This window comes from Ambystoma mexicanum, chromosome 1p, assembly GCF_040938575.1.
Source record: "Ambystoma mexicanum isolate Mex_15411 chromosome 1p, UKY_AmexF1_1, whole genome shotgun sequence".
Classification (NCBI taxonomy): domain Eukaryota; kingdom Metazoa; phylum Chordata; class Amphibia; order Caudata; family Ambystomatidae; genus Ambystoma; species Ambystoma mexicanum.
In genome coordinates this window covers 322,744,169-322,759,129 of record NC_090921.1, presented here as the reverse complement: position 1 = coordinate 322,759,129, position 14,961 = coordinate 322,744,169, and the positions used below count along the sequence as shown (strand labels likewise).

The 14,961-nt window shown below is 46.8% G+C and overlaps 1 protein-coding gene across 2 annotated transcripts in view; it reads left to right on the top strand.

Annotated features, from left to right (window-relative positions):
* The window catches only part of CDC34 (cell division cycle 34, ubiqiutin conjugating enzyme), a 211,409-nt gene that overhangs the window by 97,621 nt on the left and 98,827 nt on the right, over positions 1-14,961 (top strand). For both annotated transcript variants that reach the window (XM_069647949.1, XM_069647958.1), the window contains exon 3: positions 8,112-8,209. In XM_069647949.1, the coding sequence (XP_069504050.1) occupies positions 8,112-8,209 (98 nt within the window). The remainder of the gene's footprint in view (positions 1-8,111; positions 8,210-14,961) is intronic.

The window sequence follows — 14,961 nt, the reverse complement described above, 5'->3', positions numbered from 1 at the left end:
CTCGAAGGCTTGGCAGATCTCTGTGACTTGGCGGCTGGCCTTGGAGGCTCTGCTGTTGCAACCGTGTGATTTGTCGATTTGCGGGTCGAGCGGGGTGTTGAGATCCGCTCCCCAGATGACCGTCGCTGAGGTGTATGTACTAAGGTTGGACATAATCCAATTGAAGTTGTTCGGACTGTCAACATTGGGGGCGTAGGTGTTCACCAAAACTATTTCCCTCCCAGCGAGTAGGCCCCTCACTAACAGGAACCTGCCCTCTTTGTCCTTCTTGGAGCTGATCAGGCTGAAGTTGGCTCTTTTGTCAATCAGTATTGCCACTCCTCTTGCGTACGAGGAGTATGAGGAGAAGTATCTGTGGCCCAGGGTTGCTCTGCTATTGGAGTTAGATGGGTCTCTTGTAGCATTGCAATGTTAACTTTGTGCCGCCGTAGATATTGTAGGACTTTCCTGAGTTTGGAGGGCTGGTTCCCACCACGGATGTTCCATGTAGCAATTTTAAGTGACCCCAGATTGTGGTGATGTGATGGAGTGGACCGGTGTTGCCACGACCCTACAGCTCATACAAGGCACGCGGTTGTCAATAAGCGTTTTGCTGGTCATAGGTTTCGACATAGGGATTCGGAATTGTAGTGTGTCAGAACGTAAGTGCTGAGGTAAAAACAACTTGGAAACTCCTGGATCCCTCCCATGCGCAGGCAACCCCCAACAGGCCCGCGGATTCCCCATCCCATTGCTTTCGGGATGGGGTACTTTTGCAACCCCCCCCTGCGTGGGCAACCCCTAACCCGCCCACGATGTACCCACCCTTAACAAGAGAACCACAGACAGTGCCGTGCTTGGGGCGCAAGACGCCTTGCAAGTAGCAGTGTGGCTCAGAAACAATTAGTCTTGTAGTTCTGTAGGAACTAGTGGGTGTCGCTGACATCAAAAGGATCTGTGTCGCCGCAGCTTGTCGCTTCTGTGCACTTTATGGTGGGTTCCTACGTATGCGTTCTCCCCGGCGCGGGCTCTGGTTGTTGGGCGCCTGCCTACAACCAGCTCAATCCAAGTATTCTGCGGCTTCCTCAGGTGAGGCGAACAAGTGGGCCCTCCCCTCGTGTTGGATGCGAAGTTTGGCGGGGAACAGCATCGAGTAGAGTATTTGGTTGACTTGTAACCGCCGTTTGATTGCCGTGAAGGAGCGCCTCTGTGCTTGGACCGAGGGTGAGAAGTCGGGAAAGAACTGGACAGAGTCGCCGTCAAATTGGAGATTCCCTTTCTCCCTCGCCGCTTTGAGTATGGCGTTGCGGTCCTTGTAGTTAAGTAATCTGGCTATAATTGGGCGTGGGTACGCTCCTGTGATCGGTCTAACCGTAGGGATTCTGTGCGCTCTTTCCACAATGAATTGACGTGAGAGAACCTCCTGGCCGAACAGCTCAGTGCAGATGTGCTCAACATGGTCCTCCATCTTGGTTTGGAGTTGCTGCTCTCTAACTCCAATAATTCTGATATTGTTCCTCCGGGAACGGCCTTCTAAATCTTCGTTCTTAGCAGCGATGCTTTTTACCTGGGACTCCAGCGCAGAGACTCTAGTGGTCAAGGACACTGCGCCGTCCTCCAGATCGGACACACGCTGTTCGACAGTGTCTAGCCTCTCGGCGTGTTGGTCGAGGCGATGTTGGATACGGTCCACTTTAGACGACAAATTGTCCAGCTTGCTTCCCAGGTCACCTATACCCGCTTTCAGGTCCAACAGGATTTCCTTGATGTCGAGCTCGGGGACCTGGACCCCGATGGCACCGTCGTCTGCCGCCGGGGACGCTGGCCTGCTTGCGGCATTTGAAGGCCTGGTGGCGGCACTGGCCTCGAAATTCAGTTTTTTTTGGGACTTATCGTTCCTCCTCATGCTGCGAGATCTCTTAGGGCCTCTTCACGGTCAGGCTGAAGTGAGGGCCAGTGTAGTGTGGTTGCGGCAGTGTTTTGTTGCTGGACGCTGAATCCCCTATCGCGGCCGGGCGTAACCGGCCCGTCGAGGGCTTGTGCAGCGCTTCAACTGCCCGCCGGACGTCGCTCCGCTCTGGGGGCATGCACCGGTAGGGCTCCGGACAACCGCCTCCGATGCCGCCAGCGCCGTCCCGCTCGTTCAGTGGCTGGCGTATAGTCGTATATTATCTGGCGCTGATCTCCTCAAGCCGGGGGATGGAGTACAAGGAGAGAGCGTGGCCGCTCGTGGAATTTCTTCCCGAACCGGAGGATTCGAGTGGGGCACAGCGTGGATTGGGGACACGGGCGTGTTCCGAAGAGCCCCTTTCCAGATGATCTGCAGAGTGAACGCCCAGAGCAATGTTTTTGCTGCGCCCGAGTCCCGGGAGGAGTAGCAGTGACCACAGATGACCACCCAGAAACACTGTGCCTTGTCGGGGCGAGCAATGAGATGTTGTCTCGAAAGGATTTGCTAGTACGGGCGTCTCCTTACATACACACTACAGAAACACCGAATGGTGGTGCCCACGTGATAGGGTTCGGCAATGGCGTCTGCAACGTTCTCAGGATACGGCCCGGTGTAGCATCGGAAGTGCCCGGCAGAGCTCCTACCTTCGTGCGGGAGCTCTCGGCTGCAGCCCGGCGGCCCAGTCACCCTAGGAGTACGGCACAGTGGGGGACAGCCGCGTCTTCCAACCGCGGCACCGCAGGCTCTGCACTCTCTTGGGGACCGCTCCACGGGACCCCCCGCCAGGCGCTGCTCCCTCCGGCTCGTCCGCTGTGTCGTCTCGCGGGCCTCGGGTTGTGAGCCCGGCTCAGGATTCCTGTTCCCTCCCGGACTCGCACCAATCAGCTTTAGGGAGCTGGCAGGCCACAGAGCGCGGGCCCGTTCGGGTAGGGAGGTAGTTGAGGATTCTACGTACCGTTGTCTGGGTTCGCGATGAAGCAGCCCTCTTGTCTCAGCCGTGTGCGTCGCGCGGGCGCCGATATCCGCTGGGCCGCAGCCTGCAATCGGACGCCTATATCTCAGGATGTAGGCGGAGGAGCGGGCCCAGGAAAGCTTCGGGGGGCACAGCTCGGCTTCAGGAGTCAAATTCTGGCGATTGGCGGCGACTTTCCCACAGAAGGATGGATTAGACAGGATTAATTCCGAGCCACACGGAGCTCCTTAGGAAGCCGCCATCTTGCTCGGCTCACTAGCGCCCTCTATCCCAAGAGACTTAAAGTAAATACCCAAGCCATCACTGTACCTCGGCACATAAGATTTCGCAGGAGGAGAACTTCAGGATCTGCATCCAAAAACCTGGTTGTTCAATTACTTCATCAAGAAGACCGAAGACTGGACACTAGAAAGACTTTTGCAGCAAGGATCACGGGGAAGGCTCTAGGCAAGGTTTTCTTCATGGCTGGATTTGGCACCTTTTTCAGGAGCACAGAAAATATGGAATATCACTGTTTGAATTCATGTCTCTGGAGGTCCAGCAGGATGCCCACAAAGTTTCAGCAAGATTTGGAGTTTAGAAGACCGTGCACTGCACAATGGCTTGAGGTCCCAGGGTATTTGGGTATTAGTGGCACAAGGTCGCAGCATGATGTGGGATTTCTCAAAATGCAGGTCTTCTTGAGTCTAGTGGGTCTCACCAGGCTCGGGGTCATCGTTTTCGGAGTCTCCGGGTCGATTGTAACAAAGGGTGACAGGCTCCGGTTACACAGGCTTTCCAGTTGTTTGCAATCGTTTCAGCCGTGATTTCTTCATCTCGTCTTGGTTTTGGTTCCATTGGTCAACTACTTCTTCAATTTCCAGGATCAGACTTCTATGCAGGAACCCAGCCAATCAAACAGCCTTGCAACATTCATACTTTGAGGGGGATTGGCAGTCCTTTCGGGACAGCAAGCATTATAGTTTTTGGACTGGATTCTCAGTCTGACTGGAAGACAACGTTTTTGGACTCCTCCCTCACTTCCGGCCTTCAGACACTCTGGAGCCTGGGTGGTAAGTCCACAGGACGAAAATCACACACAGGAATTTCCCGCCATGGAGGTCAGGCGAAGGAACAAAGGACAAGGAACACTAAGGCGAAAAAAGACCTGGGCCATTTTGGTTAAATGATCATCTAAGGGTGCCTTTTCCGCGGCTGTGCAAACAGCACCCGGTAAAGGTGCAACTAATTAATAAAAAGGTTTACTGCCGCTAGCCTTAAAGGTAAGTTTGTCCTTGTAACGTAAATGTTGCATTTAAAATGCGAGGTTATACTCTGTATCTCCACAGCATTCCACATAATGTGGGGGGTGCTGGTCTCCCCTAATAGTCCAAAGATCCTTTCTACACTTTGAGAAATGTAATTCTCACATGGTTACCCAGAGAAAGTTAAAAGTGGAGCCCCTAGAGCAACCCTGCAACAATAGACACTTATTGTCAAAAAGAGGATAACTTTTAAAAGACACTATGGAGAGTCTTTAAAAATGGCACCCATGAAAAGAGTACAAGATTCTGCAAGAAGTTTGAAAAAGGTTCCCACTCAGAGGTATAAGGCAACATCCACCCGTAAATCAAAAAAGTTCTGGGTTTGACACAGGTCAGGAAGTTTCTTTGCTCTGATGATCTTGCCTAACGGAGGGTCTTGCAGGGCGGGTTCACCTCCCAAGCATCAAAGGGAGAGGCTCCCTCGTGAAGGAAGGGACGAATTACCTCGATTCGTCATAGTATATGCTCCACAATGTTACATGATGTTCCTTCCTCTCATACATTGGTATTTACACTATGTTCTTGTATCTGAAGTAGCCACTGGCTTGTCTTGGCACCCATTGAGCATCTTATGTTCTGCTTTCATACTGCACCAAATCACCACTGTAATTGTTTCCAAGTGCCTGATCCTTGTCTGTAGTGTACTGTGCCCCTGCCTGGGTTGCTCAAGACCTTGGTCTGCTTGAGGAATAGTGGGTGAAACCGAGGATGGCAAGAGGGTGGGAAGAGAAGGAAGATTTTGAGAAAATTGGGCAAAGTGCAGTGCTTTGTATTTTCATGGATTGGTCACTCCATCGTATACAGATTGTCTTCTGGAGAAAGTTATAGAATTAGATGTGTTGATGACATACGTACGTGACGTTTCTGTTCCTTCTTGGGTTTCCATTACCATTCCTTTCCATGGGTGGCTTCTAGTTCTACACATTTTGGAGCTACCAAACCATTTAAAGGAATGTTTACTCTTTTTCTCCATGATTTGTGGATCCTAACACTCTGCACCTCCATAGTAATGTATTGTGAGTGTTTTCATCACTTAACCTTTGATGCACTTGTCACTGCGACCCACCTGCCAGGTGGTGGTCAACATGCAGCCATACAGAGTCTGCTGCTGTCGTACGGATGAGTCTATTGTGATTGTGGGTATTCCGTAGGACACTTATCTTTTGCTTAATTGAAAGCATTGCAAGGAGGACTCTGTGCCGCTGAGTCTGAGCGCAATTTCAGGAAAAAAGCATGCCACCCAAACACTTAGCAACACTATCATTATTAATATTCACTTTTGCACTTTCCTACAACCCATTAGGGAAGGGGTAGCACAATTCCATACTTGGTGTGGGGAAATGCAGATTTCTAGAACTTGGTTGTTGGGGAAGGAAGAGATTGCTGTGTCAGTCACATCTCCGATGACACGATTTTTGAGGGGATAGCTGCCTGCGACATGGGGAAGGAGAATACGTGCAGGTGAGCCACAGCAATTTCATTTTGTCCAAAACATTTGTTTGTATGCAACTTATCTCAAGGCTTTATATTATAACTAAATATATATAATAAACCAGCTACTATCTGTATATGACCAAAATGTTGTCATGTACTAACCTCAGATTGCAGCAAGTGTTTATATGAAATTACAGTGCTAAACTTATAAAGGCAAAGTATTGCCTCTTTCTATATTCTCTCATGAATAAAATGTAATACGCAAAAAATTGGTGAAGCCATGCTTTCTATTTGAGGTGGTTTGAGATGGAGTAAACGCCATACCTGTTGGCCTCTAATTGAGCAGATTGAGAAGGGGGTAGTTAATGTGACCTGTTCACTTTCCAGTTAGGGAACTTGTAAGGGATACAATTGTTCCCCAAATTATTTTTTTCACTTTGCCTTCCAGCCTCTTTTTTTTTTTTTTTTTTGCTATTTGCAGAGTTTCTTTCCTTTGCTATGCACAAATGGTGTTGCTCAACTCTTCTTCCTTGCTTTCCTTTCCTATGTTTTCTTATGGTAAACAGAATGTGTTTGCTATACATGCAGGAATATATAGTACATAATGTATTCACACTACAGTGCGTACCAATGGGGTTACTGTACAGTTATTCTGTTATGAGGGACATTTCTTTCATGCAACTCGAAGGTGCTTGGCATTGCTGCATTTCAAAAACACATGTTACACATATGTACTATTGCATAATGCAACACCTGTGCAATCATTAGACTGTTGCTTCTTCACTTCATTGTACAGACGTTTTGCTGTAAACTCTTGCCAGTCGTTACTCTGCCCCTTACTTCTATGTTCCCATGTACAGTAGCAGTGCGGTACGATTGCTGAAGAGAGACGTTCATTTTGTTGTTGATGCATTCCCTTATGGTGTCCTCCCAATGTCTTTCTCCTGTTTACTTTGTACATACACATTTTTTTACACCTCCATTTTGTCTTGCCATTTTTTGCTTTGTTGCTGTTTTCATATATTTTTTTGCGTTTGGTGATTGACACCACTATGTAAGACAGCAGCTGCCTTCCTGAACAGGTTGCATGCCACCCAATGTGCACAACCAGATGCATAGTTTGCGACTGCTGTCTGCGTTGTTATGCTGCCAGCAGTTTCACTATGTTGGAGAGTTCTTATTTTACAAACTAAGCATATTTGACTAAAAACGAATGATTCACTGGCAAAATACGTTGTTATAGGAATGTTATGGTTAAGTTGCACTAGCAAAAACCTATGCAATTCAATGGACAAACGTGTTACAGGGACGTCATGGTTACAGGTAAAACCCAAAAACCCTCAATTTGCAAGTTATGGTAAGCTAAGCAACTATAACTCGCACCACCAGTGTGCACTGCAAGCACGAACACCCATGACATCAAAGATGCCATCACACATCTCATTGATGACATCACTGATGACATCACATGTGCATTTAGTTTTCATGGGAAGCCTCCACAAGAGATTGTTATTGGTATGGTGGCAAAACTATCAAACATCATTGGAAGAACTACCAAGAGAGAAGTAGGTCATTGAGCAATGCATAGATATACGCACCATTGTATTACACACTTCTTTGCAGTATATGAACCCACTCGTGTGGAAACTAATCCATTCTCTGCATCATGTCCCATTGAAGTGTAATATTGAATGTTTCCATGTCACATAGTGCCATCAGGAATGCTTTCGTTTTACAGTTTTGGGTACTGTGAAACATGTAAGAAGTAGCTACCATTCTCATCTACATAATTGCACTACTGTACAGAAAACAGACACCACAATGCATACCAATATGAGCATATACAGGGAAATTAAAGTAAGCAAAAAGGAGCACGATTACCAGAAACTGTTCATAACATAACTGATTATCTTCATTCATAGAAATGCTTGCTGTGTTTTATGCTTTCTTCTTCCCCTATATGTATGACATCATATGAGTGTATCCTAAGTAAAGTAGTGTAACAACATATGAGAAGGGTGCCGTACACGGACAACCTTTTCAACTCTTACTTAGTGAAGAAAAGCACCTGGCCTAGTTATGTCAGTGAACAAAAAAGAGGGAGCCACACATGCAATATCAGTGATGTCATGAATGATATTTGTGATGGCATGATGTCATGGGTGTTAGTCCTTGCAGTGCACACTGGTGGCGCGGTTTATGGTTGCTTATCTTACCATAACTCGCAAATTTCGTTTTTTTTCTCTGTTTTACCTGTAACCGTAACGTCCCTGTAACGACATTTGTCCATTAGATTGCATAGGTTTTTGCTAGTGCAACTTAACCCTAATGTTCCTTTAACAATGTGGTGACATTCTTTGCCTTTAGACAGGATTTGTAATTTAATACGTTTTCTGGTTGTTTCTCGTGCCCTTTAATTTTTCCCAAATCTTCTTTAGAGAAAATAACTTTAAAATGTATTCTGTTCCAGAATGGGGATGTTTGTATTTCTATCCTGCACCCCCCAGTAGATGATCCACAGAGCGGTGAGCTGCCTTCGGAGAGGTGGAATCCTACACAAAACGTCAGGTGAGGATTGGTGAAAGGAACTTTGAGGATGCTAGCAATCTGTAGCTAGACTTCATCCATCTGTAATGTGTTTTGACAAACTCTTCGTCTACCATGCATTGTGGGTTATACCAGCTGGTAATTGGCTGTATATTCTGCAGATGTGGGTGAGAAGTCGGTTGGCACTGGCTAAGTGCTGCCTGATGGGTTTAGAGGTTTGCATGCAACTTGTACCCATCATGCTCTGGAATTGAGTGATGCTATCAAGCTTGTGAGCTGGGTTTAATCAACTTGACAAACTGGTATGGAAATTCCGACGGGAACAGCTTATTTGGGCTTTTTGCCCTTGATGGTTTTCGTTTTTATGGAACACATTATCGAGAAACATTTTTACAGAGTCCGATATTGGGCTTTTAATTATGTCTGAATATAACATTTTTGTCGATGCTGGTGATAATTCCAGTCTGTTTTTTATATTTTATTTGCATTTTTCATCCAGCTTGGACACCACGCAGAGGTTCTTCGAACAACTTACAAAGTTCAAACTGGTTGAGGGGAAAGAGGTTAAAATATTTTCAGAACAGGATAGAAAGTTTGGATGCACATGATGGCATTATTGATGGTCTTCCTGCATTGGGGGTGGGGAATGAGGTATATTTGAGGCTTTTTCAGACGATTTCAGGTTGTACTACTGTTCCACTGGGGAGACCATACTGGTCACGCCTTAATTAAAATGCTCTTGACGTGATTTTCTTACTTTGGATGACCAAACTAGCTCTTTGTTGGAAGAACAAGTTCTTTAAACAAATCTGGCCTAATACACTCCAGGTAAACGGGCTCGATTGTCAGTACATGTGGATACCTCATCATGTCAAATCGAAAATGTACCCAAAGAATTCAGTGATCGACTACGACAAAGTGAGCACGCAATGGACTGGACTGCATACCTGGAACAGCTTGTCATTATTGATGAAGTCCTATTCAGTGTGCTTTCTTTAACTAGCTTTATTTAACAGATCGTGTATGCAGACACATTGCAATTGACATACACATTGCAATTGACATACACGAAAGATGACACTATATATATATATTTTTTTAAACAAATGTAAACTCATTTGTTTCAATATCGAAGACCTAGCTGGTATTAATTTAAAAAATAACTATTCGGAAAGGGAAACCTACTGGTCCGCTCTGAGAAATTAAATCTCACGTTTGATCGAACCCAATAAAAATGATGCCACTTTTTTCACCAGTAAAGTGACTTCGGTCCCCCTGAGGGCATTCAACCTACAGCGTGTTGTCCTTACCTATGGTGAAATTCGCTATATAAATGAATTTTAGACATTTTAATTCATAAACCCATGATGAAGAATTTGAACTAAAATTAACGTATCCTCTTCTGACGTTTGCCACTGAAGCGATTTTTAACTTGAGCTCTATTGTGAAGACTCCACTATTGAGAGCTTTGTGCCCTTTGTGGATGCCATGGCTGTGGGCTTGCCAATACAGATGGGGAATTGTATTGCTTGGCTTATAGCAGCTGTCTTATTCCGATGACCCTCTATTGACTTTGGACTAGTCATTCATCTGTTTCTATTGATTGTGTATGGCTCAGCAATATGGCAGTAGTCCTGCTCTGAAATATCACTCTAGACTGCCTATCCACTGTAAGATCCCATGTTCTTGGATGGGTGGGGATGAGTACTCATTATTGTAAGCATAGGTAGTGTGGGTTTTGTGTTTTGGCTGCAGCTGTTCGGTAGGACATGTCTCTTTGAACTATGTTGGTGGTGTATGTGTTGGTCAGAGACGTGGATGATTCACAGCCCTTCCAGTACAGTGCTTTTAAAATTCGAACATTGTTAGTTTTATCAGCGTAATACTGTAGGACATTTCATTTTCTCCATGTAGAAAGTGTTTAGCATTCATCCTCTTCACATTGTAGGCATAGGTCCTTCTCAGAAGGCATAATCGGGGCTTAGAGCAATACTGATGGAAATGCCACCTTCTTGGGAACAAATTACTTCAAGTTTTCTCTACAAGAAAGTTTGCTATAATATATATATGTTCGTAATTCTCCCTGCTGAAGTAATGGCTAACAGGAAAGCAACCTTTTAGGAAGTATAACATCTATTTATTGAATTGGCCGAAAAGTTATTCTAAGTTCATTACCTTTTAGTCACTCTGTATTGAGCTGGAGATTGTTCTGATTGGTGGGGATCACCTTCAAAAATCTTTGTCGGAATGATCAAAAAGGAAACCATACTATATTTGACTCAATCACTCCCTAGGAAGGCACAGCAGAGTGAGAATTCTGTGGATCGGGCCATTTGGAAAGCCACCAAACAGTACCCAAATACCTACAAGACAAGATTATGCCCTACGTTCCAACCCGCAACCTGAGGTCAAGCGCTGCCCTCCTTCTAGTGCCCCCTGAATTGGCCAGGATTGGCAGATCCACCTTCTCAACCCTGGTGCCAACCATCTCAAACTCTCTACCCCCCCCCCTGCCGACACATGCAAGCCTGCATGGTGTTCCGAAAAGCACTCAAGACCTGGCTGTTGACCCTATGCGAAACCCAGCCTCCCTACTATCGACTTCTAGGGAAATGCCAAGAACCCAATACAACGGACCGGTAATAATGCCCGGGGACAACAAACCCAGAGGGTAGTAGCACTTATGATTTTACTTTACGATTGTGTTGGCTCTGTTTGTTTGGCAATCTACCATGCACTGTAGATCGCTTATGTTCTGGCAAGTTCAGATTTTGCTGGGGGACAGTGATGAACTACCTCTAGCCATGCACTGCACCTAGAATACTCCGCCATCTGCTGCACATGAATGTCTGACCCACCCCACACTTAAGAATATGGCCTGGTTCCAATGCTCGAGTCTCTGGGTTCTTGGAGGATCCAGCCACGTGTTGCAGGTCGTATTTTGAAATTGTAATTTGTCCTGGTTGTATCTTCCTATCCAGAAGCTATATTCGACGAGCAATACCCAATCAGGTAGACCCAGGGATGGTAGACAGAAGATCTGTAACACCTGGGTCCTGTACTGCACTAACTGGACCTTGGCACTCTTACTACACTCGGCAGACCTAGCCTTGCCTGGACCTAGATTATTCAACATTCCTCTGCACCTGGAAGCAACTAGCCCCGTATAGCAGGTGGGTGGTGGCGGGTGTGTACACATACTGTGACTTTAAAATGATGCCTATACCGAATACTGCACCTTTGCCCCATACTAAAATCTAGTACACCCCCCGAAACCCCATTACTTAGTCGGTGCATTGGTGGGCGGTGGTTGCGAGGGTGGCCCCCCGCTTCCATTAGCTGGTAGAGGGGGACAATAAAGAGAATAGAAAAATACCCTGCAGCGCCAGTTCAGACTGACAGTACTGACGCCGCAGAGATGCAGTTCAGACAGTGGCACACTTCTGTGTGTGTCGTGGTAAAGGTAAGTGGGTAGGGGGAGACGGGTAGGGGGATGCGGGGCACGGTGATGCCTACTATCACTGCGCCGCGCCATAATGGAAGTCTGCATTTTTGAAAGTCGACCTTATGGGTGTCGCAGTGATCACATAGATCCGTAGGTGGCCAAACACTGCTTGTAGCGCTAGACCCGGGAACGTATGGCCATGTATTACAGATAGAGCAAGTTTCATACTAGGAATGGAGGTTCATGACCCACCAGATGCCTATAAAGGAGAGCATAATTGACTTGGTAGGCACTGGAAGACAATCTGGGACAGGGAGGTCTCTGCCGACCCTCACGGATATGATAGTTTACTTATATAGCGCCTATACACAATGTGTTTCCAAGCGCTTCAAGGCAAAGGAGGGAACAAGGGAAAATACAATGACATTCTTACAGGCCATGAACAATAAGGATGTGAAATTAACTATCGTACTAGGCCTGACGACATTTCAGATAGTGCAAGAGCTGAGACATGGATAAGGAAGGGAGGGGCAGAGTGGGAAGGAAATGGAAACAGACGGGCGACTACCGTACTAGGTCTGACGACATTTCGGATAGTGCTGGAGGGGAGGAAAAAACAGTAAGGGGGAGGGGGGAGGAGACAGATGAGGTTGCTATCATACTAGGTCCAGGGACAATTCTGATACTCGCACATCCCTGACTTTCCACTCAGCACCTACAGCACTAGAATGCAGTTATCCCCAGGATTAATTCAGTCTAGCTGCACACAATTATACACCACCTTGCACACCGCAACAACCTTTAGAACGCAGCTATCGGCCACCATCAATTCGGCCTAGCTGCACACATACTATCCGTCTCACACACCCTGCACACTATTTACAGCTTTAGAAAGTAGCCAATCGCCACAAGAAATTCGGTCTAGCTGCACACAGTGCGCTCTCTGCTCTATCTCCACTTACTTGGACGCCAGTCCCAAAGTGTGTTAAACCTACAATGTGTTCAGACCATACCAAGGGTGATAGGCGCTGTACAAATTCCTGTAAAGTATGCATAGACTTTGTCCCTTGCCAGTGTAAGAAGCCCTGCTTGTGTGTTTGTACTTTATTAGTATATCCTTGCAATTTGGTGGAATAATTTGTCCTGAGGAGCGACACTGCTATGTTGAGCGATGTTTGGTTGTAATGGTAAACCTTGCAATCCACCCTCGAACAATGCCCTATTTCCTCAATAAACTTGTATGAGAACTCACTAATAAACTGCACAATGTAGAGCCCAGGTTGGCGTATGTTAAAATGGATTTCTGAACTCGACCTGGTGGGCAGAGGGTCAAGAGGCCAGCCTAGTTTCTTGGAACAGGATAACCATCTGGACAAGCCAGACCGATCAAGATAGCTTGGCAGTGGTCAAGACTAGGTTTCAGGAGGGGTGAGGATGACTGAAAGACCTCAATGAGCACACAGAGTAAAGGACACTTACAAATCACTCCCTGTCAGGCGTAGATATATTAAACCTACATATACATTGTTGTTTCAACGCCTTTGAGTTTCAACACACATCAAATCACAGTAATACTATTAAGCCAACATACTCCTATCTAAATATTTGTATTTATTTAGTTTATATAGCGCTTTACACCAAAGCGCTGTATATTTTAACAGGATACATATGACAATCAACATTATAACAGTAACAGTAGAAGCAATTTACATTTGAGAATCAGACCAACAAAACAATAAGTAGAGTAATTAACTGGAGGGGAGAAAGAGTAGTGCAGTAGGACTGAAAGGGAAGAGGAGGAGGGAAACGGATGGGGTGAAGGGTGAGAATGGGGAACAGGGAGAGGGATAAGATCAAGGAGATAAGGCAAGGCGAGAGGGGAGCAGGAAGGGGGGAGGGGCTTCATAGTGGGGAATGGAGAAGGAGAGATTTGAGAGAAGTGCGTAATGAGGAAAAGGTAGAAATAGAGAGCAGTGAGAGAGGTAAGGAGTTAGTGTAGGGGGGCTAGGAGATGGAAGGAGCGGAAACGGGATGTGGCACATGGGGAAGGAGAAACAGTAAATACATATATACAAGACCATTTGGGTCTAAAGGGTTAATGCACGAAATGGGTCCACAACCTAAAAGGGGAAGGAAACGGGCAGTGCAAGTAGTCTTTGGTCCCTTCTGCATCCAACACACTCCTAAGAGGCAGTCTAATCCTTAAGAGTGGAGCCTAATGCTCAAATGTACATGCAATTCCAGTGTACGCGGTAGTTCAAATGGGTAAAATGGGGTCTCTTCGGGTCTGTAGCAACTCGGGAAGGGTGAGTCGATGAATAGGTTCCCACTATTCGAGGAGGGTCTCCACTTGAGGGCAGTGTCGATTCCAAGAGTTGGGAATAGTTTGCGAGTTCGCACTATGGAAAGGAGAGGGATCCCCAGGGGCAACTCGTGCATGAAAATGGACGCTGGCTCTAGTGGCCACCGCTTAGGGTTGTGATTACTCACCGACCGCCGGCGCACTCCGGACCAAACTTTGGCAGTCAAGTCCACTTCGGTTGCAGGTTCAAGTGCAGCAATTTGACGGCTCTGCGGCTTTCAGCGGTGAAGATACAGTGATGATTCCCAAACGGGACAGTGGCGATTTCTTCACTCCTGGTGGATGGATCAGACCAGTTTGACTGCAGCAGGCTTGAGGGGCACAAATGCAGCGCACCTGCAAAGGTAGTCACCACGGCTGGGCCACACGGTAACCGCGTATTCTCCAGTTCTGGCGCACTCCTCTCACTTCAGACCTGGGAATGCCAAGTGTACGAAATTCGGTGTGAGGGTGCGGTGAACACAGAGCTAGCGATATACTATGTTTCGAGGGCCTCCTCGAAATGGCGGTGGTATCGGGACAAAGAGTCTGCGTAAGCTGGTCAGCCCTCTGTTTGGCCCAGGGACACTTCAGAGAAGGCTTACTTGCAGGTTTTGATGACGGCGCCGAGAATAGTTGGTCCCACTATTCCAATGGGTCGACGCGTCTTTGCAGACCTTATAGGACAACCAAATGCAGAGGGGTCCCATGGGATGACAGCGGCCTCAGGGTGCCAAACCTTCCAGCCGGTCACCACCGGTTCCTCAACTCTGCTTCTTAGTTTCAGGATACTTGGATTCTATCCTTCCTTCAGTCAGAACTCCAGAGATCGACATGGTATGGGTGTTTGGGGCCTTCTCTTATCTAGAATCTCCTTTGCGCCAAAACAAAGAGGACCCAATGGGAGAGCTGCTTACATACCGGCATACCATACGTAGACCAATCACATACCACGGTGGTCCCAGGTATTCACAGCACTCCAGACTC